Raw genomic sequence first — 24,692 nt, 5'->3', positions numbered from 1 at the left:
GTAGAGGAAAACATAGGCAGAACTCTCTATGACATAAATCTCAGCAAGATCCTTTTTGACCCACCTCCTAGGGAAATGGAAATAAAAACAAAAATAAACAAATGGGACCTAATGAGACTTAAAAACTTTTGCACAGCAAAGGAAACCATAAACAAGACAAAAAGACAACCCTCAGAATGGGAGAAAATATTTGCAAATGAAGCGACTGACAAAGGATTAATCTCCAAAATATACAAGCAGCTCATGCAGCTCAATATCAAAAAAAACAAACAACCCAATCCAAAAATGGGCAGAAGACCTAAATAGACATTTCTCCAAAGAAGATATACAGATTGCCAACAAACACATGAAAGCATGCTCAACATCATTAATCATTAGAGAAATGCAAATCAAAACTACAATGAGGTATCACCTCACACAGGTCAAAATGGCCATCATCACAAAATCTACAAACAATAAATGCTGGAGAGGGTGTGGAGAAAAGGGAACTCTCTTGCACTGTTGGTGGGAATGTAAATTGATACAGCCAGTATGGAGGTTCCTTAAAAAACTAAAAATAGAACTACCATACGACCCAGCAATCCCACTACTGGGCATATACCCTGAGAGAACCATAATTCAAAAAGAGTCATGTACCACAATGTTCATTGCAGCTCTACTTACAATAGCCAGGACATGGAAGCAACCTAAGTGTCCATCAACAGATGAATGGCTAAAGAAGATGTGGCACATATATACAATGGAATATTACTCAGCCATAAAAAGAAATGAAATTGAGTTATTTGTAGTGAGGTGGATGGACCTAGAGTCTGTCATACAGAGTGAAGTAAGTCAGAAAGAGAAAAACAAATACCGTATGCTAACACATATATGTGGAATCTAAAAAAAAAAAAAAAAAAGGTTCTGAAGAACCTAGGGGCAGGATAGGAATAAAGACGCAAACGTAGAGAATGGACTTGAGGACATGGGGAGGGGGAAGGGTAAGCTGGGACGAAGTGAGAGAGTGGCATGGACATATATACACTATCAAATGTAAAATAGCTAGTGGGAAGCAGCAGCATAGCACAGGGAGGTCAGCTTGGTGCTTTGTGACCACCTAGAGGGGTGGGATAGGGAGGGTGGGAGGGAGACGCAAGAGGGAGGAGATATGGGGATATATGTATACGTATAGCTGATTCACTTCGTGATACAGCAGAAACTAACACATCATTGTAAAGCAATTACACTCCAATAAAGATGTTAAAAAAAATAAAATAAAATAAAGAACTGCTAATAATCTAAAAAAACTGTATGGCTTTAAATTTTGCAAAGCAAATTTATCAGACTTGTATGACAAATTAATACTTTCACTGCACTTGTGTAAACAATTAGTACAAATCTAATGAGACCAGCTTTATTTTGTGATCAAGAATAATTTTTCTTTGAGATTATTATGACCATAAGGGGTCTGGGGAGACCATACGGGCGAATTGGAAAGACCCTGAAATTTACTGGGTGTCCTGACTGGCTGTCAGTGAAAGGTTATCTCTCCCTTTCATTATCTTGGAAATACTTTATAGCTCTGTAAGTTATAGAAAACTGACAGTAATGTGAATGATTCTTGTCTATAGAAATGCAGTTGTGTCCAGTGGAATGCAATTTATTATTTATTCTCTAGTGGATATTGACCAACTTTGCCAGTTTTGTAACTATTTATAAATTAAGTTCATTGCTCCTTATCTCACTATAATTGTGGGGTACTTTGATTTCTCCTTTGAACTAGTCAAAACATCTCTCTGGTTCCCTCATTACTTAACAGATTCCATAAAATCTTTGCTACGGGTTCATTTCATATCCATATGAGAGTCAAGTTTTTATTTTTTTTCAAAATTATCAAGAGTTAAGATATGTAAGATGTTGGGCTTCCCTGGTGGTGCAGTGGTTGAGAATACGCCTGCCAATGCAGGGAACACGGGTTCGAGCCCTGGTCTGGGAAGATCCCATATGCCGCGGAGCAACTGGGCCCGTGAGCCACAACTACTGAGCCTGCGTGTCCGGAGCCTGTGCTCCGCAACAAGAGAGGCCGCGATAGTGAGAAGCCCGCACACCGCGATGAAGAGTGGCCCCCACTCGCCGCAACTAGAGAAAGCCCTCGCACAGAAACGAAGACCCAACACAGCCAAAAATTAAAAAAAAAAAAAAAAAAGATATGTAAGATGCTTTGAACAGTGCCTGGCACCCAGTACAGGCTTAGTAAATGTTAGCTTTTGTAAGTAAAGGATTCAGATTATCCCCAGTTTTACAGATGAGGAGAATGAGGTATGGAGAAGGCAGGCACATTTGCTTAAATGACACAACTTGTCAGAGGAGGAAGAGAACTAGAAGTCCAGTCTGTGTGTCTTCAAAGCCTCTGTCTTCTTGTCCCCACCCCACCACACCCCTCTCTTACCCATAGTCCTCTCTGGCTGGGCTTTGCCAACTCCCACTCATTCTTCAGGTTTCATAGTTGGAGTCTCTCTGGATCCTTCTGGGCTAAGTTTAGCAGCGCCACCTCGAACCTTGTATCTTCCCCCATCAAGCTCCTATCGTAAATATGTTGCAACCATCAATCTCTTCATCTAAAAGATGAGCCCCCATAATGACCAGGGACCAAGACTTTCCATCACCATCCAGCACAGAGCCTGGCATGCAGCAAGGGCCAGAAGTGAGGTGTCACGTAGGTGTGGCATTTTCTTCACCTGGGATGGAGAGCAGGGATGCTTTCTGGAGCTGCCTGGAACGCCTCTGCATCTCTGTTCTCTGCCAGCCCCACACTCCTTGGGCTCCTGGCCACTCTAGGGAGTAGCAAGCCCACCTAAAGAGGATGCCCAGAGCCACTAGGCTCTCATGACTTGAGTTTCCGGTTTTCGTTTTTGTGTTTTTCCAAATCAAATTCCAGAAATCCCGGTTTAAAAATAACCAAGAAACGCAATCTTCTCCACCAAGCCGTCTGGCAAAAACAAATCCTCAGCAAAGACCAATGTGCAGTCTCGCTTCACACTTACGCATTTTCAGACGCCAACTCAGCATTTTGGGTGGGGAGGAAAAGGGGAGGCAGGACTCCTTGGGGCCGAAGGACCAGGGCCCAGGAGCAGGGCACAAGCTGGGCTGGATGTGTTGCAGGCACACGCCCTTGTGGGCAGACAGCTGCTTGAAACTGCTGTGAAGTCCGGTTTTCCTTGGAGTCCCAGCCTGCTGGTCCCCAGCCCTGGTTCGGGCAGGAGATCAAAGCAGCCCTGGAAAACGGTCTCCGTTAGTGATCCAGAATTCATTCTCCTTCCCTAGGGAGACATCAGCTTCTGCTGGAGGCTGCCTTTCCCCATCATGACTTAGGGAATAGGCTGGTGATAATAGGGAGTAGCGTTTATACTCACACCGATCAACGACTTCCAACTCCCTCCTCTTTTCTCCATGGTCTATTTTTTGACCTGTCATCTTTCTTAATGCCTGTTTTTGTGGGCGAGAAAAAAAAAAGTGTGATGGAAGAGAGGAAATTTAGGACCAGGGAAGGCCTGGAAAACTGTCAAATTTCATATTTCCTCCTTATTTGAATCAGCATTTATGTCCCTCACTGGGGTTTTCCTGCACATGCTTGTATAACTCCCTTTTAAAACAATTTTTGCTGTTTTTTCCTTTCCCTGCCCCTGGGTGAGTTATTCCAACGACTACTTTCCACCTCAAAAGAAAAGTCGTGGACAGGAAAAAAGTGGTCGTGTGGTCCTTTGGCTACAACAAAAGTGGAGCCAGGAGACTTTGGTTCTATTCTGAGCCTTTTTGGGAACACAGCGAAGGCGAGGGACAAGAGCCCTGCCCTCTTACAGGAGTTCCCGGGACCCAGTGCCAACAGGAGGAAGTTGCTTCCTCCAGATCCAAAGAGGACCAGCAACTAGCATTTATGAAACACCTGCCCAATGCCAGCATTTTACTGACAGGCTCAATGGATCCTCAAAACTTGTGAGACAGGGTTTTTGACTCCTGTGTTACAGTTGGGGAAACCGAGGCTGAGAGAGATTGAGTGGATTGCCCCAGGTAGCCCAGCTTGGCAGCGGCAGCCGACATCAGAGTCTGGTTCTGGTTCTCAGGTCTGAGCTGTTTCACCGTAAAGCGCAACCCGCAACCCGCAACCATGCTTCATTCGTTGATGTACTCAATTTATTGAGCACCTGTTACGCGCCATCCTCTGTTCTCGTAGTGTAGTGAGCAAAATAGAGATCCCTTTCCTTTTTTTTTTGTTTTTTTTGGCTGTGCCGCTTGGCTTGCCGGATCTTAATTACCCGACACTAGGGATGGAACCTTGGACTCTGGCGGTGAGAGCACAAAGTCCTAACCCGTGACCCGGGACAGTCAGGAAACTCTCTCAAAGATCCCTTTCTTGGGACTTCCCTGGCGGTCTAGTGGTTAAGACCAGGTGCTTCCACTGCAGGGGGCACGGGTTCTATCCCTGGTCAGAGTAACAAGATCCTGCATGCCACGCCAGGCCAAAAACAAAAAACAAAAGAAAAGAAAAATCCCTTTCTTTACAGAGCTTATATTCTAGTCGGGGGTGGGTGGAGGAGAGAGGAAGAGAAAATAAACAAAATAAAGAAGTAAATTATGAAACATGATAGGTGGTATATGCTAAGGACAAAAGAAAAATTAGAGCAGGCTAAGGGTTTTGGGAGGGCTGGAGACACTTAGGTAGGGTAATCAAGATAGGCCTCACGGAGGAGGGGACGTTTGAAGACTTAGGTGTGAGAGGGAATTCCCTGGCGGTCCAGTGGTTAGGACTCCGAGCTTGCACTGCGGAGGGGTGGGAGGGTGGGGGGACTGGGGTTGGATACCTAGTTGAGGAATTAAGATCCCGGCAAGGCGCATGGCCCGGCCAAAAAAAAAAAAAAAGAGAGAGAGATGTGAGAGTCAGAGAGAGGCGGCTGATGTTTCAGGGAAGATTATTAGTGTCAGAGGGTACAGTCAGGTCCGTGCAAAGGCCCTCTAAGGCCACACTTGCCTAGCACATTCGAGGAGCAGCAAGGAAGACACAGTAAGTTTGAGATGTGTGATTTCTCTCCATACAGGGCCAAGTAAATAACATCCAAATGCATGACCGAAGAGGCCCATTTATAAGGAGCTTCCAAACAAACTGGCCAATTCCTGACTTTCCCCACTACCGCCTTCCTTTAGACCAGCTGTTTTGAACCCAAAGGCCTGTGAACTTGGATGGGAAAAAGAAGTACAACTGTTTTTTTTTTTTTCCACTAACCTCTTACTTGAGTTTAACGCTTCCTTCAATTATGAGCGCAGGCAACAAACCCCAGTAGACTTAGCAGGACCAGCAACTGACATCAATAGGAATCACAGATATTTTCATTTCACATAACAGGTGCTGTAAATTATCCCCAAATGTCTTTTACCCACTTCACTTTGAACTAGTAGTAGTTATAAAGCCTGCCACTCGGTCTCATGATTCATTGCATTAACAAGTACGTATGTTACTATATCACAAATTCAGATTTAAAACATTTTTGATAATGGTATTGCATTATATTTAGTTTCCTTTGTAACCCTATGAATTTTATTGTTTGTATCTAAAAATCATTCTGAGAAAGGCTGCATCAGCTTCCCTAGACTGCTAAAGAGGTCCATGGCATAAAAGAGTTAAAACCTCTGATCTAAATTCAATATCCTTGACAAGACAGGAAGCAAAAAAATAAATAAGGCACTAAAATTTCTTGATCCATGACAGGAACCATGCCAGGAACTTGTTAGACATTAACCTCGTTTAATCCTTACAGTTGCAAGGTGGGTATGACTATTATTCCCATTTTACAATTGAGGAAATTAAGGCTCAGAGAGGTTAAAGTCACCCAGCCAGTCAGTGGGAAATCAGGCATTCAAACTCAGAGATTTTTCTTTCTTTCTTTTTTTTTTTTTTAATATTTATTTATTTACTTATTTGGCTGCACCAGGTCTTAGCTGCAGCACAAGGGATCTTCCCTGTGGCATACAGGATCTAGTTCCCTGACCAGGGATCAAACCCGGGCCCCCTGCATTGGGAGCACAGAGTCTTAACCACTGGACCACCGGGGAAGTCCCCTCAGGGTTAGTTCTAAAGTCTTAATTTCATCAAAACAAACTGTATCATAAGTTGCAGCCTAAATGCCCGTCTGAATCAGGACAGTGTCATAGCCAAGTGGCAGGGTGGTATTAGTTTAGAGTCTGGAGACTGGAATTAGTTGCCTGGGCTCAAACCCAGCCTGTGCTGTTTGTTTACATGTGACTTTAGGTAAACTACTTCACCTCTCTGTGCCTTCGTTTCTGTGTCTTTAACATAAGGCATGATGGTGATAACAATGCCACCAGCATGGACGTATTGTGGTGTAGAAAGTGTATGATGCCTAGAACAGTACCCGGCATGTAAAAGGTGCTTGCTTTATTTTTCTTAAGGCCTTCTTTTTTTTTAAACGTAGATTTTATTTATTTATTTATTTTTGGCTGCGTTGGGTCTTCGTTGCTGTGCGCGGGCTTTCTCTAGTTGCGGCGAGCAGGGGCTACTCTTCGTTGCGGTGCACAGGCTTCTCATTGCGGTGGCTTCTCTTGTCACAGAGCACGGGCTCTAGGCGTGTGGGCTTCCATAGTTGTGGCATGCGGGCTCAGTAGTTGTGGCTCCCGGGCTCTAGAGCGCAGGCTCAGTAGTTGTGGCGCACGGGCTTAGTTGCTCTGCAGCATGTGGGATCTTCCTGGACCAGGGCTCGAACCCGCATCCCCTGCATTGACAGGCGGATTCTTAACCACTGCGCCACCAGGGAAGTCCAAGGACTTGTTTTTAATAAGAGCTTTGGCTCTAGAGAGAAACAGATTGGGTTTGAGTATCAGCATAACTAGCTGTGTGGTCTTGGGCAACTCACTTAACCTCTCTGAGCTTCAGTTTCCTCATTGTGTAAGTGGGGATCACAATACTTGCCTCATAGGGTGGATATAAGGATTAAATGAGATAATGAATATAGGATATTTAGATATTTACTGACTAGTACAAGCAACCTCTAATAGATACGTGCTCAGTAAGTGCTAACATTAATTAATTATTACTATTATCTATTTCTATTTCTTTTCAACCCCATCAATTTCCCTACTCCTTACCCTTGTCTTTATTAAGCTTTCCCAGCCCTATTCCTTTACTCAAGGATTTCGTGGAATGTCTAATACAATTAATCGAACTATTAAGGTTAAATTCAGACATTTATTACCTAAATGTTTATTGAGCTCTTACCATGTGCCAGACACTGTTCTAGGCACATGGATACATCACTGACCAAGAGTCAAACATCTCTGCCCACAGCAGCTAATATTCTAGACTTTAGATACTCTGCCTCACACGAAGTCCCCTTTACTGATCTAGAGAGAATCAAATTAATAGTTGACAATAATAACTTCATATCAATGTATTGGACATAGGTCTATACTGCCTTTTTCTAGACAGATCCTCCCTAAGGTGAGCTCAGTAGCTCTCCAGCCCCATCCCTTACCACTGAGAACTGTTTTCTTCTCTAGACATGCAATGCCCATTCACAGTTCCGTGATTTTTCACAAGCCTGTCTCTTTGCCTGGAATATCGTTTCCACCTGACAAACTCCTACTTGTTCCTTGGGGTCTGAGTCAAATGACCACTTCCAATAGATACTGTATGATATCACTTATATGTGGAATCTAAAAAATACAACAAGCCAGTGAATATAACAAAACAGAAGCAGACTCAGATATAGAGAACAAACTAGTGGTTACCAGTGGGGAGAGGGAAGGGGGTAGGAGCAATATAGGGGTAGGGGATTAAGAGGTACAAACTATTAGGTATAAAATAAGCTACTACAAAATAGTCAATATTTTATCATCACAATAAATGGAGTATAACCTTTAAAAATTGTGAATCACTATATTGTATACCTGTAACTTATATAATATTGTACATCAACTGTACTTCAATTAAAAAAAAAGTCTACTTTCTCCATGAAGCCTCCCTTGACTCCCAGGGCAGATGGCTACTCTACTTGATCCCTCCAAGGGACATCTGCTTATTTTACCTGATCAGCCTCAATTCCTTAGTTGCCCTTAGTTGTCCTTTAGGGAACCATCCCCACCTTGCTTTCAGCCCAGTGTGCTGATCTTAACCCCACCTCACCCCTCATTCCTGGACTGAGCACGTGAATAGGCCTAGCCAATCAGAGTATTTCATTCTCGAGCCATAGTGACTGGTTCAGGGATGGACATGACCCAAGCCAGATCAATGAGATTCAGGCCTGGGACTGTTTAAGCCAGTTCAAATTGGCTTTCTGTCCCTTGCAATCAAGAGTCCCAACTAGTACAAGCACTCCCTGAGTAGATTGTTTTATGATCTCTCTGTTACCTTCTGTCTTTCTCCCTAGACTATGAAATAACCCAGGGCAAGGATAGGTTTTTATTCATGAGGTGATCCGGAGTCCAAGTCCCTTCGGACAAATGGCAGTTGACATAGTCCTGGGACAAGACTAAATAGATAACTCTTGTCTGTTCCATGTGAACGTGAACGGCTTCTGGTCCTTCTTTCTGAGAGGGATGGAAAAGAATGCATTTGCCAGATCAGTGACCCCATACCATGTATATGAGGCTGTGTTTATCAGCTCTAGCCAAGATACCACATCTGGCATAGCAGCTGCAATTGGTGCTACGCCTTGGCGGAGTTTACAGTAGTCCACAGCATCTTCTGTGATCTGTCTGGGTTTGGTAGGGAACACATTGGTGATTTCACCCTTTATTGGTGATTAATCACTCTCCCCCTTTCATTGTCTTTCTCCGGTGCATTGGTAGCTTCCAGCAATAGCCATCCAATTCCAAAGTCTTTAAAACTCCCAAACACCTGATGGACTGCACCCATCAGTTCATTCTCTTCCTCTCATATCCCATTCCAGTTCACCACCAGTGAAAATCCTTAAAACTGCCCCGTAATTGCATGCCAGAGGCTCCTGGTACTCTACAAACCACCGTTGACGGGGTCTTCACTGCCAGGCAACTGGCAGGTGATCCAGCTCTAAAATCCCATTTTAGTTTGCTTCCAGTATCAACTGACATAGGTTGAGTTCTCTGTGAAACAGGTTCTGAATCTGAAATTTGCATGTAAGAACTCTAGAGGTGGGGTGCTCTCAGGAACTGAACCTTTGAGTAAGAGAATCAGAATCAGAACGCAGAGGGAGAAGCTGCACTCTGATGAAGGTGCTCTGAAGGTTTCAGACAGAACCATGAGGAGCTCTGGGGTTGAAATGGGTTTTCAGAGCTGTCCCGCTTCGAGGCAGGGAGGCTAAGGCATTTATATTCCTTCCTGGACCAGTCATTGGATGCAAGATGCCTTTAGGAAGAGTGCTTGATCTTGGGCAAGGCACCACTCTGTCTGAGAGTGCCTCAGTCCTGAAGTGGGGGATCTGGGCAAACACCGCTGCATCCTCTACGAAGAGTTTGTCTTTTCCATGTTGATGTGCTGGTATTCCACGTACATTTTATTTTATTTTATTTTTTTGTTTGACTGTTAATAGACTTATTTTATTATTTATTTTTATTATTGTAGTAAGAACACTTAACATGAGATTTGCCTTCTTAAATTTTAAGTGCACAATGCAATGTCATTAACTGTAGGTGCAACGTTGTACAGCAGATCTCTAGAACTTATTCCTCTTTCATAACTGAAACTTTATACCTGTCAAGCAGCAACTCTCCATTTCTCCCTCCCCCCTTATTTTTATTTTTTTATTTGTTATTTATTTTTATTGAAGTATAGTTAATTTACAAGGTTGTGTTAGTTTCAAGTGTACAGCAAAGTGATTCAATTATATGTCTATATCTATACCTATTCTTTTTCAGATTCTTTTCCATTATAGGTTATTACAAGATATTGAGTATAGTTCCCTGTGCTATAGAGTAGGTCCTTGTCGTTTACCTATTTCAAATATAGTAGTGTATATATGTTAATCCCAAACTCCTAATTTGTTTCTCGCCACCATGTATATTTTAAATATTAGACTCTTATTAGTTTTAGATATTGCAAATATCTCCTTTCAGTCTGTCATCTGCCTGTTAACTGTCTCTCAGTGTCATTTGTTGAGCAGAATTCCTTAGTTACGATGTAACCAAATTAACAGATTTCTCTCCTTAAGGATTTGTCTCCATTGCCTAGGTCACAAAGATATCCTCCTATGTTCTGTTCATTCGTTGAATATATTTTTACCTTTCATATTTAGGCATTTAATCCTTTCAGAGCCCATTTTGGGTTTTTGTTTTGTTTTGTTTTTTGTTTGTTTGTTTTTAGCCACACTGCGTGGCTTGTGGGATCTTAGTCCCCCAACCAGGGATTGAACCCGGGCCCATGGCACTGAAAGTGCTGAGTCCTGACCATGGACCTCCAGGGAATTCCCTAAGAGTCCACTTTGAATGTTGAGTACTATGTACGCATCTGATTTTCTTCCCTTTTCCTCTGTACAATGAACCAGCTTTCTCGATTTGTCTCGGACTCTCTGCTCTCTGGTTTCTGCTCTCACCACTGGCTCAAGATGTGACATTTGCAGAAAATCATTGACCTCTTGATATTTGTGCTCTGTGGTTTTAAAAAAATTCCCATTCATCTTGCCCTTTATGAAGCCCTGGGCACCTCCCCCTCTTGCAGCTCTGTGTGTGCTCTTTCTAAACTTATTATTTATTCTTATTTCTCTTCTCTTCCTTTGTCTCTTCTTCCTCTTTCATCCCTAGGGCTTCATTGCCTTAACTTCCTCTTGCAGCTCCCAAAAATTGATATAATTTAAGGATCTATCCTGGTCTTTATTTTTATCCCTTGTAATTCCATCTTCTTTGAGAAATTCATCCATTTTCAAGATTTTAATACCTCCAGGTGAGTGAGTCCCCTACTGGCAAATCCTGCCCTGACCTCTCTTGTGAATGCCAGTGACAAATTTCAAACTGAAAGTTGGATAATTTTTAGTATGTCTGAATTCAAATTAATCTTAACCGTGAAAGTGATTTTATACGATTTGCCTATATTTTATACGTTTCCAAATCCTCCAACATTCTGTCGCAGCATCTTCTATAAACTAGGTGTTCAACATACATTTATTCACTGGATAAGAGGATCTCATGTTTAACCATATTAAAAGTAAAAATTATTTTATTCATGGTTCAAAAGATCAGAGTCAAAATTTCAGAGAAAACTTCAGCCTCGAGTCAGCTTATCTTCTTCCTTTGAAACAAGGGAGGTTGGTCACCTCCTGTCTTACAGTGTCCCTCTCACTGAGGGTGGGGAGGGAGGAACAAGGGTTGGCAGTGGCAGAGCCACAGTCACTGTGATGTCCTGGGAAGATCACAGTTTTGGAGTCAGAGGGACCTGCATTGAAATTCCATGTCCTCCACGGACATGGTTTCCTTATCTGTAAGAGTGGGTAAGAAGGCTCAGCCCAGATGGCCATTAGGATAATAAAAGAAACAACACATGGAAAGGTCCTTGCACTCGACAGGTGCTAAACAGAATTGTGAGTTCCCTTTCCTCCTTCCTCCTTGCCTCCCTCTCCCGCATTTGGTTTCAAGCAGAAGACAGAAGTGTCTGAGCTCTCAGGATAAATGGTCCCTGTTAAGAGCATCCTGTTCCCAAAGGGGAAAGTCAGACTGAAAGTATCATTGGTCCACAGAGCATCCCCACGCGTTTGTAGAGTAGGTTGAGGGAACTACATTTGTCTCCTCTTTACAAATTAAGAATTTGAAGTATCAAGTACCATCCTGAGAGCATCAAATGAGCACTTTAAAGTTGACAGCAGCTCAGAACTCAGACTCTCATGAAGGAGCTTACTGTTCACTTTTCAGATGGGCAGTGAGGGAGAAAACATCAAATGGCCCATCCACCATGACGCTTTTATATGACCTGGGCAGCATATTCAAGCCGGTGCAGGGATGAGATATAAAGTCTCCACAAGCATCCCCAGCTTGTCTCTGGACTCCTTCCAGACCACCTCCTTGTCTTTCCACCCTGCTGCTCCTTGTTCATAAACTCTCTTTGTTTTGGCTTCATGCTATGGTTCTTAGCCTCCACCCATCTTTTTGCTAGATGGTTCTCTAGGCTTGACTCACTCTCCTGGCTCTCAGCAACCTCACCCATCCAAGCCATTGTTTTTGGGCTTTGTCCTTCCATCTCCCACCCTGCTCCCATGGGTAAGAAGCAGCCCATCTGTGGGGTCCACTGGAAGCGCCCCACTCCTCACCAGGACCGTAAGGGTCATGATGGCCAGCCAGATTCAAGATGGCAAAGTCGTTTCTCCCCGCCCCATCTTTAAAAATCGCTCAACAAGAAATGAAACAAAAGTATTGTTTACAAAACCAGGAGACAACAGCTGCCCTTAATCACACTAGGTAAAGTAGAGAGAGGAAAGGCAAAGCATCCCAGGTGGTTCTGACAACGGTGGACATCAGGACGCCCTCTGAGAAGCACCAGGCTAGATCTTAACAACAGAGGGTTCGTCTTATGCATCTGTTTATTCCCAGAGCTTAGCACAGGATTGGCCAAATCAAATTTCATGAAACGCTTGTTGAATGAATTACATCATTTTATATATATCATATAAAATGAAAGCACGTGAAAGCATATGAAAGCATATTTTGCTCTAAAAAGAGCTGTTAGAAATGTTTACTACATTGCTCAGTGGAACTGCCATTATTTCTATTAGCCAGAGGGCCCTTCTAAACCCACACGCTGGGACTTCCCTGGCAGTCCAGTGGTTAAGACTCTGTGCTCCCAATGCAGGGAGCACAGGTTCGATCTCTGGTCGGGGAAGTAAGATCCTGCATGCTGCACGGCGCAGTCAAAAAAAAATATGGTAAAAAAGAAAAAAAAATCCAGTATAAACCCACACATTGAGGAAGAGAACTCTAAGAGATTCCCTTGTCCTGATGCTCAGCATTTCATTGCTTCAAATATTTTTTCAAACTTTCTGCTCTTTCATCAGCTCAGTTTTAGTCTTTCATTATTTTAACATGAACTTGGTTCCTATGGAGGTCAGGACTTGATCATTACATTCAGCCCTTTGTAATGATTAGGAACCAGGTAACAGCCCTGACGTTTAATATTTAATTGTTTTTGATCAGCATTAATTAGTCACAGATGCACACCAGATTCCCATTTAATTAAATACTCTTGGGAACACATTGTGAGCTCAGGGATTCCAACCACATCAAAAAGGAAATGTTCAGATTTAAAAGCTGAGCCCTGGAGACCCAGGCATCCATGGAAAGGAAATTCCAGATGTCTAGCAACCTCCCTCTTTCCTCAGAATCAAACCTCCTACTTCCAGCCCCCTGGAATCTAAAAATCTTAGCATTTCTGCTGAGAACTTCAGGCTGCAGCCATCTCCTATCTTGTCTCTCTTGGATCATCAGTTTTACCCGCTATCCTGAATCATCCCCCTCCACACACAAACATGAGTAATTTCTCCCATCCTAAAAACCCGCTAGCAACTCCACCCCTTCTCAAGCTATTGTTCTTTTCCTTTGTCCCTCCTTGGAGCAAACTCCTTGAAAAGACAGGGTACACTTGCTGACTCCAGTCCTCCTCCTCATCTCCCTCAAATCCACTGTCTTAAACTTTGGTTCTGACCCCTCCAAGGAAACTGTCCTTGTCAATGTAACCAAAATAACCTCCTTGATGCTAAATCCAATGGCCAGTTCTTCATCTTCATTTGACCCAGTTAATCATGTTCTTTTTCTTGAAACATTTTCTTCCTTTGGCTTCCAGAAAACCATTCTTTTTGGTTTTTCTCCCAGCCATAGTCATTCTTTCTCATTCTTCTTTGCTGATTCATCCTCAACTCCCCAGCCTCTAAATGTTACAGCGCCACAAAGCTCAGTCCTTGGTCTTCCTTTCTCTCTGTCATACTCCTTCCTTAGGTGATCTTAGAGAAGTGTATATATATATGCATTGAACTCTCCATTTTTATCTCCAGCACAGACCTCTCCCCAGTTCACTCTGTATTTCCACTTGAATATGGACTTAGCCAGGTGCCTTAGAAATGCTCTATTGAAGAAGTGGAATCCCAGGGCAAAGAGTGAGAGAAAGGGAAAATGAGGCCAGGAGTGAAGGTAAGCAAACACAAGGGAGTGCATTATCAAGCTAGTCATATATTCATAAGAAAACACAACTAGTGGTGTGATCACATGGAAACATCTCCAGAGAGGCCAGGGTGGGAGTCAGGGTGGAGGTGGGGAGACACCACGGCACATGGTGCTGCCTCTTAAGAAGGTAAAGTTTATTTCTGGCCTGCAGAAGGAAGTAGAATTCATCTGTTGACTCCTTCTCATCTCTTGTCTCTCAGTGATAATAGTTTACCCCTGCACCTCAGGTTGTAGTCCCTGGCCTTTTGGGGCTTCTTGAGGATGCCCGCTCCCCCAGCCGTGGCTTAGAACTTAATCCTGGACTCAGAAGCGTTGGGAGGAACCATATCCACCATGGTCTGGTCGTTTGGGTCTGATGCCTGGAGCTTTTTCAGCTTCTGTTGCAGCAGGCATGGTGAAAGTGAGCTGGAGCCTGGCCCTCACCCTGGGAGAGACTGAGACAGCCAGTGGTCTTAGCAGGAGACCATTAGGTGTGGTGACCAAGGCTCTTCTTTGAGTAAGCAGTCAAGGGGCCACGGGGGGGGGAGAAAGAGTTGAGGAAATATGGGGCAGCACATAAACTGGGTCTACTAGGCAGCTCCAGACTTCGCCTAGCCAAAATGGAATTCCTGATTCTGTTCCCCCATGCAAGCTTCTTTCTCTCAGTTTTTCCCATCTCAGTGTCAATTCCTGCCTTTCCGCTTGCTCACTCTGAAAATCTTAGAACCATCTTTAACGCCTCTTTCTTTTTCCCTCAAACCCTACACCCCATCTATCAGCAGATCCCATCAGCTCTAACTTCAAAAAACATCCTGATGTCAACCTCTTCTCACTGCCTCCTTTTTCATCATTTTTGGATGATTGCAATATTCTTCTCTCTGATTCTCTGCTTCTGCCTTGCCCCCAACATTCTATTCTCAACACAACGGTCAGAGTGGCCTTGTTAAACACAAGTGAGATGGTGTCACTCCTCTCCTCAAAACCCTCTAATGTCTTCCCACCTCACTCACAGTAAAACCAAAGTCTTTGCTGTGGCCTATAAAGTTCTATACCATCTGCTTCCACCACCCCTCTGACTTCATCTCCTGTTTGCACAATCTGTTCCAGCCATACTGTGCCTCTAAAGGGTCAAGCAAGCTCTCACTCCAGGACCTTTGCACTTGCTCCTCTCTGTGCCTACAAGACTCTCCCCTCAATTATCTTTGTGGTTTGCTTCCTCAGTCTTTCAGAGCCCTTAATGATGCCAAAAGCTTGACCTCTGTGCACTGGTGCCAAATCGAATCTTGGAGACAGAGTTTTGGGTGAAGTAGAAAAGAATAGCTTTATTGCTTTGCTGGGCAAAGGGGGGCACAGCGGGCTCCAGACCCAAAAAACTGGGTCCCAGCCCGGCAGGGTTTTGAGGAGTTTTATAGCAATAGTTCAAGGCTGGGGTTGCTGACAAGATTAGGGTGCGTGCAGGGCCTGCACTCCTCTAATCTGGTCTCGGGTAATCTTCTTGATGAGCTTCTCTGTTTCCTTTAATCTTGCCTCAGGTGTTTTCTTGGCTGCTCCTCCCTTGATTAGCAACTGTTCAAATCTGCCCTTTGGAACTCAGGGAAGGTCATGGAGGCTGAACAGAAAGGCTCCCATGCCCACAGGGTCCTGTTCGGTTTCATTAACACCTCTATGATCCACTGCTTCTCAGCCAGAGAAGGCTCCATGGAGGAAGAAGGGGCTGAAGAATGGGAGAGATTAGGAAAACAGGAAGGAAGGCGTGACCTCTTCAAGAGCTTGTTGGAAGGTCCAAAGTGATTGCAGGAATAATTTGGCCAAGAAGGAGACCTTACATGGAGACCTTATTACTGAACTCAGGTTCAGCTGCTTGCTGCTCAAAAGCCAATACTCAAGAGATGAGTGTTGGTTGGAAAGGAAAAGTTGCTTTATTCAGGAGGCTGGCAACCTGGGGAGAAGGCAGACTTGTGTCCAAAACCCAACTCTGAAGATTCTGCTCGACCATGATAGTTTTTAAAGGGAGAATCATTCGGGGGAGGGGGTCAGAGTGTTCCTTATCTTCCACTGTGTGCAGACTTTCTTCTGATTGGTTGGTGGTGAGGTAACAGGGCAGTGTTCCAGGAATCTTGTGCTCAACCTGAAGTTACCATCTTCCACCTGGGTGGGGGCTTTAATTCTTGCAGCAGAACTCAAAGGTGTTGTTTATGTATATTCCTTCAGGAAGAACTAGGACCCTGCCCCATGGCTGCACTGTTGTTTCTTGACTGCTCCTCCTTTGTTTCTGCATTCCTTCCCTACCTTGATAATCAACTGAATCTTCCCTTTGGAACTCAAGGAAGGTCAAGGAGGCTGAATGAAACCTATTTCCTACAAACGAGAAATGGGGGACACTGAAAGGATATGTACCCAGGAGGGTCCCACAGGGCCCTGCTCCATTTCAACCTCATGTGGGAGAGTAGCAAAAGAGTTGAAGGGGGAGTAGAACCGTTCTCAAAAGGCTTTGAATGCAAAGTTAAGAAGCTAGGTGTTTATCCTATAGGCAAGTGTGTCCAAGTGAGAATCAAGGTCAGTTCATTTAAGTTTCCACTGAAAAATGTATTCCAACCAGGACCTATGAATCAGCATTTGTTCAGGTGGTCTAAACATGTCCATAAAGGAAGCAAGAGAAACCAGCATTGACAAACGAGCAAAAAAGCTTAGAAAAACACGTGTCCTTGAGAAGAATCTTCCAGGCTTGTTCAGGAAGTTGATGGGAGAAGGTTGTCTTCCCCAAAGCCACCGCTTGAGAGTTTATGTATCCCATGATGTGGCAACTGGGGGTTGGAAATGGGATTTCAAAACCAATCCAACAGGAAGAACAGGGAAAGGTTGGTGTTCTTTTTTGGTGCCCTCAGGTCAGCCCTACCTGGCTCACCTTCTTCCATCTCCTTTTTTTTTTTTTTTTTTTTAGCGCTAATGAGCACGTTTTCTTTCTTTTTTTAAAATTTATTTATTTTATTTATTTATTTTTGGCTGCGTTGGGTCTTCGTTGATGTGCGCGGGCTTTCTCTAGTTGCAGTGAGCGGGGGCTACTCTTGGTTGCAGGTTTCTCGTTGCAGTGGCTTCTCTTGTTGCAGAGCATGGGCTCTAGGCGTGTGTGCTTCAGTAGTTGTGGCACGTGGGCTCAGTAGTTGTGGAGCACGGGCTTAGTTGCTTCATAGTATGTGGGATCTTCCCGGACCAGGGCTCAAACTCATGTGCCCTGCATTGGCAGGCGGATTCTTAACGACTGCGCCACCAGGTAAGCCCCCTCTTCCATCTCTTGACAACCAATGTTGTAAGGTCAAGGAGGTCAGTGAATGTGGGAGCCACCGCCCTCTGCTGGAGGGACTGGCCTCATCCCCAGACCTGTATTTGACTCCAGGTCAATAGTTTTCAACCTTATTTGAGAATCAGAAGAAAGCTATAGACTCAAAGAAAAAAAGATATGCACTCCTACATAAAGATTTGCATAGTTTCAGGGATTCATGGAAAGACCCTCTGAAACACATCCATCAACCTCCCAGGTAAAGTTGTGACTTTAGAAGCAGACAGACCGAAGTACAAATTCAGGGCGGAGACACCCACCTCTCTGGCTGTGAGACAGAAGAGAAATTAAGAAGAGGCTACCCAGACTATTTTCTGCCAAAAATGCCGTTTTTTTCTCCTTGGATCCCATGTTTAGAAATATTTTCTCTACCAAAGAGATTGCATTGGCTAAGAAATCATTTTTGCATTCCCTAACTCTTTATTAACCCACAGAATAGACAAGTGATATCCAGTTACCCCATAATGGCTGCGTTCATATAATCCAGGTCAAAATCAAAGGTCACTTGACTTTAAGTTAGCCAGGGGAGCTCTATAGTGGAAAAATGTCTGATTGATTTTGGTTGGCCCTTGAAATATTAATACTCAAGCTATGATGATTACATTTGTACCAACTGTCACTCACTTAGTTCACGTGCTTAAATCCAAACCAGTTCAGTGATGCTATTTGCCTCAAATTCATGCTCTCTCACACATCCACGTCAAATGCAGGTAATGGCAGAAAATGCACCTTCAGTTGCACCTTTTCAAGTGTTCCCTTTAAGGTCAATTCAAACATATAGTTAAAAAAAATATTGGCCACAAAGCTACGCTTAAATCCACTCTGGTTGTTACTCTTCACTTGTGCTTCACACTGGGCCCCTCTGGCACTAAAGGCAGGACCATGTGAGAACATGGAACATCAGCTGAGCACCACTGAGCAGCCGGCATGGATAGTGCTGCAGAGACAAACATGAAGAAGACATCGTTCCTGCTCGTCCTTCCTCCATTCATTCAAGAAATATTAAATGTTTCCAATGTACCAGACACTGCAAGGCACTAAGCATATAGTGATAATGAGACAAGTCAAGTCCTTGCTTTCATGGAACTTACTGTCTGGTGGGAGAAGCAGGGTTGGGTGATGGAGGGGGAGAAGGAAGGAGTAAATAAATAGAGAAGATAATTGCAAATTGTGATATGCTCTAGGAAGGAAACGAAGGGGGTGGGTGGAGTTAGGTAGGGAACGGAGGCGGGGCAAGGACCTCCCATAGGTGTAGGGTCAGGGTCCAGGCAGGAAACACGTGGTCCACTCAAACTGGGAAATGGAGGAGAGTTTGTAAAGTTACTATTTACAAAGTGAGAGGAATGATGTAATACCCTGGAGTTAGTAACAGTGGGAGCCATTGCCAGGATTAGGCCCATTTTTTTTTTTTTAGCATTTCTTCATTTAATAAATAAATAAATAAATAAATAAATAAATAAATAAATAAATTTATTTATTTAGGGCTGTGTTGGGTCTTCGTTGCTGCGCACGGGCTCTCTCTAGTTGCAGCAAGCGGGGGCTACTCTTCACTGCGGTGCGTGGGCTTCTCATTGCAGTGGTTTCTCTTGTTGTGGAGCACGGGCTCTAGAGCGCAGGCTCAGTAGTTGTGGCACACGGGCTTAGTTGCTCCGCGGCATGTGGGATCTTCCTGGACCAGGGATCGAACCCGTGTCCCCTGTCCTCGTGCCTCTCTGGGTCCAACAGCACGGTCGCAATCTCTGTCCCGCTGCAATGTGGCCTCATCTTTCGGCCTGGCCCCGCCTGCTGCTGACGTCCATTAAGCTGGATCTGAGCTACAAGGGGAAGAAGCAAATCCAAGAATCTGAAGAGAGCTGATGGGGAGGCCCATCTGAGGGGAGCTGCTGTGGGTATATCACTACCAGTTAGCGGCAGAGTAGCCTGGGATTCAGCTCTCACGATTTCCAATCTAGTGTGGTGTCTGCTAGTTTAGTTTCCTAGGGCTGCTGTAACAAAGAACCACAGACTGGGTAGCTCAGAACAGCAGGAATTTATTCTCCCTCAGTTCTGGGGGCTAGAAGTCCAAACTCAAAGTGTCGCAGGGTTGGTCTCTTCCTGGTGGCTCAGAGGGAGACTCTGTCCATGCCTCTTTCCTGGCTTCTGGGATTGCTGGCACCCCCTGGCACCCCTTGGCTTTGCAGCCACAGAACTCTGATCTCTGCCTCCATCATCACATAGCCATCTTCCTTCTGTATCTGCCTGTCTCTCTACAACTCTTCCTCTTCTTATGAGGACACCAGTCATTTTGGATTTTGGGTTCCCCTTATTCCATTATGATCGGATCTTAACTAACAACATCTGCAATGATCCTATTTGCAAATAAGGTCACATTCTGAGGTTCCGGGAAGGACATGAATGCGGTGGGGGACACTATTCAACCCAGTACACCTGCTTCAAGGTAGCAAAGCGTCTCTGTCATCTTCTCCTCTTTCAGGGACCCTTTCATTCAGTTCGAATCCCCCATTCCTGCTATTATATATTCAGAACACATGATCTAGTAGCTTAATCACTTGAAAGAGCAAGGATTACCCCAATAAAATGCCACTACATACCTATCAGATTGGCAACAATTTTAGAGTGTAATTTAAAAAAATCAACTCTTGGCGAGGATGTGGAGCAACAGGCGTGATTATACACTGCTGGTGAGGATGTGAATTGGTACAGTCATTTTGGGCTGAAGTTGGCAGTATCTAATGAAGCTGAAGATAAACAAACCCTATTGCCCTCCTTAGTTACATATCATATAAAAACATATGCCGATATGCACCAGGATATATGTACAAGGATGAGAAACCTTGTTGGTAATAATACCCAGCTGGAAACAACCCAAATACCCACGGAGAGTAGAAAAAATAAACAAATTATGAGCCAAGACATGGAAGCAACCTAAATGTCCATCGACAGATTAATGGATAAAGAAGATGTGTTTAATATACACACACACACCCACACCCACACCCACACACACAATGGAATATTACTCAGCCATAAAAAAAGAATGAAATAATGCCATTTGCAGCAACATGTATGGACCTAGAGATTATCATACTAAATCAGACAGAGACGAATACCATATGATATTACTTATTTGTGGAATCTTAAAAAATGATACAAATGAACTTATTTACAAAACAGAAAGAGACCCACAGACATGGAAGACAAACGTATGGTTACCAAAGGGGAAAGGGGGGAAGGATAAATTGGGAATTTGGGATTAACAGATACACACTTCTATATGTAAAATAGATAAACAACAAGACCTACTGTATAGTAGAAGGAACTATATTCAGTGTCTTGTAATAACCCATAATGGAAAAGAATCTGAAAAAGAATATATATAAACATATATTGATATAGATATAAAACTGAATCACTTTACTGTACACCTAAATCATTGTAAATCAACTATACTTCAATAAAAAAAACAAAAAACAAATCATGGATAGAATATAACGGAATACTATATAGCAATGAATCGAGAATGGACTATACATGCAACAACATGAATGAATCATAAGGCATAATAATGAGCAAAAGAAGTCAAGACTGTATGATTCTATTTATATAAAGTTCAAAACCATGCAAAATTAAACCATATTGTTGAAGGATGCATAATCAGATAACAACACTTAAAGAAAAGCAAGGAAATGAATAACATAGAAGTCAGAATAGTGGTTATGCCGGCAGGGAGGGAGGGGATATGATCTGGCAAAGGACACACCAGGGAGTGGGCTTCTGAAGTGCTAGTAGTGTTTGTTTTACAATAATTTATGTGTCACGCTGTATTTATGTTTTTAGCACTTTTCTGTATGCTTGTTGTATTTCACACATATGCATGCTTTTAAAACAACAGCAACAACAACAAAGGATAGCCACCTGGGCTTTGGAAACAAACAAGGAAGCTACTTAGTAGCTGTTTGACTTTGGACACATTACTGAAGTGGCAAGATGATATAAGACTCCTCTTAGAGAAGATAAGAATCAAAAAATGTGAATCTCCCTTTAAGAAAGGAATTAGTTTTTAATTGAAGGGAAATTGAAAAAATAATACTGGAATCTAAAAGACCTTTATATATGCAGGTGCTGTGCTGTAAAATATTCTAATCTGTGTTGTTAATGAAGCTGGATTTACAACCTAGTAAACTAAATAAAGAGTTTATGTTTAGTTGATTAACCAGTCAAGGCTAAAATCTATGCTACTTAAGTGACAGTTTTTTTCACTTTTCTTCTATCCAATGTAAAAAGATACTGGCTCTCTTACTGTGAAATTGCTTTATTACAAGACTCTGTGTTTACCCATTTGAAATGCAAACTTCTATCTTTGTGAAATTTGCTCCATACAATTGGGAGAAGTCCTAATGATGGTAATAATAGCTTACACAAAGGGTTCAAATTAGGAACAAAGCAATTCTTTAGGCAGTTTGTAGTTACTAAAACATTTTGACATGACACTATCATCCTTTGAAGACTTCCTTACTTTGTGAAACAAGAAGATATTCCAGGGTCATCTTGAATTTTCCCTGCTTGAGCCCTGGAGTCTTAGCCAATTTTCCAGGGAGCCCTGGGTCCTTTAAGTAGAGAATGGTATTTAGAAGCCAAGATCTAGGTTTGCTTATTGCTACTGGTATGTCATTGCTTTTAGGCCCTCTCCACAGACGGGACTGGGAAACAAACACACACACACACTTTTATATGTATCTCTATTACATTAAATACCATGAGTTCACACTGATACACTCAATTCCAATCCAAAAGCAAAGAATTCTTTCAAGCTTTTTCCCTTTCCATGTTTGTAACTCCCTTTTCCAACACTGAGAAATCTATTTTTAATCATTTTGAATGTAACTAAGTTTACAGTGAGTGTCTTGCTGGGTTTTTTTTTTTTAATTGCTGTTTAAAAATATATTTTTCCCTCTTGTATTGGTTTTTATTCTCTAAGAACTATAAAAACTCCAGAGTTTTCATTTATTTATTCATTCAATCAACATATTTATCAAGCAAACACTATGTGTCAGATAATGTTCTAGGGGTGGGGCTACAGCAGTGAATAAAGCATCGTATTGGGAAAGGAACCATGGAAAGAGAGAATAATAGATACAAACTAGGAAAAAGCTGGGATCTGAACGCAGACAGCCTGGCTCCAGAATTCATGCTATACCATCTGCCTCTGATTGCTCTCGTAATTTGCTCTCTGCCTTCTACAAAAATTCACAACTCTCTTGAATCCAATAAAAATGCCTCTGTCAGTTTCTAAATCTACACAATGCAGAGCCTTGTGCATCTTCCACATTGCTTAACATCTCTGAGACTGATCAGTCAGCCAATCATTTATATATTCATTCTTACATCCATTCGAAAAGCAGTTATTGAAAATCCAATATATACTAGGCTCTCTCCTGGTCATCAGGATATAGAAATGGCACAGCCCCCATTCTCAAGGAGCTCACAGTCACATCCAAGAGACACACAAACAATTACAATATAGTCTGATATATAGTTCAGATGCGAGCTGGATGAAGGATGGCCACGTCATGGAAAGAAGGCTTCCTGAAGGAAGGGGCTCTGTCATAGCAAGGACTAGAACAGTGGTTCTGCTGTTAAAGATGTCAAGAATAAATAAGTATATGGGTGAATGAATTCAATTCAGTTCATATATTTCGTAGAAGATCCTACTGTCCAAGGCCTTGTGCTCTGAACTGGGAGTGTGCAGATGAAGAAGGGGCAGCTCAGGCCTTTAATGAGCTTCTAGTTTTACTGGCAGATACAAACATCTGTAAAGAGATGTTTCAATACAATGTAGAGAATCCTGTGGGGTAGGTGAGCTCCTGCGACAGTAAGAAGATGGAGGGAGGCTCCATGCTCTATTAGTGGATGGATGAAGGGGGCCTCTAAGTTCTATTAGTGTAGGTTTCCTAGAATTAATTGTTGCAGCTTGAATATAACCAGTAGATGAATAGGAGTCATTGACAGCTTCTAATCAGAGGAATAATAGAGTCAAATCTGTATTTGTTGGTAGGATGGAGGATGGAAACGGGAAGGGAAAACTAAAGGACACCAGCAAAGAGGCTGAATTATGAATAGGAAGCTTGATCTGGAGATAGAATTTGGCACTGTTTGCAATTACTCAGGGAGAGTATGTAAAGAGGATTGATGGAACCCAGCAAACCAACACTTAACTAGCTGCAGAGAAAAACAGCCCTGGATGGACCCCTAAGGAGAAGAGTCAGAAGAGGATAATTAGGAAAGACTGGTGTCCTGGGAGTCAAATGAATAAAGAGAAGGCGGAGACAAGGAGGATCAGGAAAGAGAGACAACAACACACAACATCAGTTGTGTCCAATGCTGTACAGAGATCAAAAAGCGTCCACTTTATTTGGCAATAGGTGACTTTTTTTTTTTTAATATTTATTTACTTATTTAGGCTGCGCCGGGTCTTAGTTGCTGCACGCGGGATCTTCCTTGCTGCATGAGGGCTCTTTCCTTTTGAGTTGTTGCAGGAGGACTCTTAGTTGCGGCATGCATGTGGGATCTAGTTCCCCGGCCAGGGATCGAACCCCACCCCCTGCAATGGAAGCACGTCGTCTTACTCACTGGACCACCAGGGAAGTCCCCGCAATAGGTGACGTTTGCCAGAGCAATTTCTGTGTTAGTGGTGAAGGCGGGAGTTCCACTGCAATAAATGAGTGAATGAGCAAGGAGAAAAAGCCAAGATGAGTAAATGAATCAATAAATCCAGCGTTGTGCCCTCACTTGCCCTGGGAATTTCCAAGGCCAACGTCGGGAGTTGGTGTCGTGGAAGGACCTTCCAGACAGGGCTCTGGATGCCGCCTAGGAAACCTGTCTGCCTCGCAACCCTTAGGTAGGCGCGGCTCCAAGGTCAGGGTCACCTCTGGCCTCCAGGCAACCCGTCACCTTGACGACCAACTGAAAAAAACCGGAAAGTACGGAAGCTGTCAGATCATCTCGCGATATCTGGCGGTACGTCGTCGGCCCTCCGGGCCTGGGAACGGAGGCGGCTCTCGCGAGACTTGCCTGGGGTTTGAGCGCGAGGCCCGACGGTCCGGAAAGCTGGAACTGCGGGTGGGGAACATGTCGGATTCAGAGCTCGGCAGGAAGTGGGACCGGTGCTTGGCGGATGCCGTCGTGAAGATAGGTAAGGGGTTCCTCGTCTCCGGCA

The 24,692-nt window shown here is 43.4% G+C and overlaps 2 protein-coding genes and 2 long non-coding RNA genes across 5 annotated transcripts in view; 2 read left to right on the top strand and 2 right to left on the bottom strand.

Annotated features, from left to right (window-relative positions):
• The window catches only part of LOC309655098, a 219,636-nt gene that overhangs the window by 190,083 nt on the left and 4,861 nt on the right, over positions 1-24,692 (bottom strand). The gene's annotated exons all lie outside the window — the stretch shown is intronic.
• On the bottom strand, positions 18,945-24,355 carry LOC309655087. The gene is made up of 2 exons (XR_014260616.1): positions 20,780-24,355; positions 18,945-19,285 (listed from the first exon to the last, which is right to left on the bottom strand). It is a non-coding gene; the product is annotated as an uncharacterized lncRNA (long non-coding RNA).
• Positions 24,538-24,692, top strand: part of MICOS10 (mitochondrial contact site and cristae organizing system subunit 10) — a 35,948-nt gene continuing 35,793 nt past the window's right edge. Inside the window, exon 1 of the mRNA XM_082449883.1 lies at positions 24,538-24,668. Coding sequence (XP_082306009.1) covers positions 24,605-24,668 — 64 coding nt within the window. The 5' untranslated portion in view covers positions 24,538-24,604. The remainder of the gene's footprint in view (positions 24,669-24,692) is intronic.
• NBL1 (NBL1, DAN family BMP antagonist) overlaps positions 24,549-24,692 on the top strand; it is a 64,087-nt gene continuing 63,943 nt past the window's right edge. The window contains exon 1 of one of the 2 annotated variants that reach the window (XM_082449767.1): positions 24,549-24,668. The gene's annotated coding sequence lies outside the window, so the exon portion shown is untranslated. The remainder of the gene's footprint in view (positions 24,669-24,692) is intronic. The other variant, XM_082449766.1, reaches the window with a different exon arrangement.

Source organism: Balaenoptera physalus, assembly GCF_965194825.1.
Source record: "Balaenoptera physalus genome assembly, chromosome: 1".
NCBI classification, from domain to species: Eukaryota; Metazoa; Chordata; class Mammalia; order Artiodactyla; family Balaenopteridae; genus Balaenoptera; species Balaenoptera physalus.
This window is presented reverse-complemented; position numbering and strand designations above follow the sequence as displayed.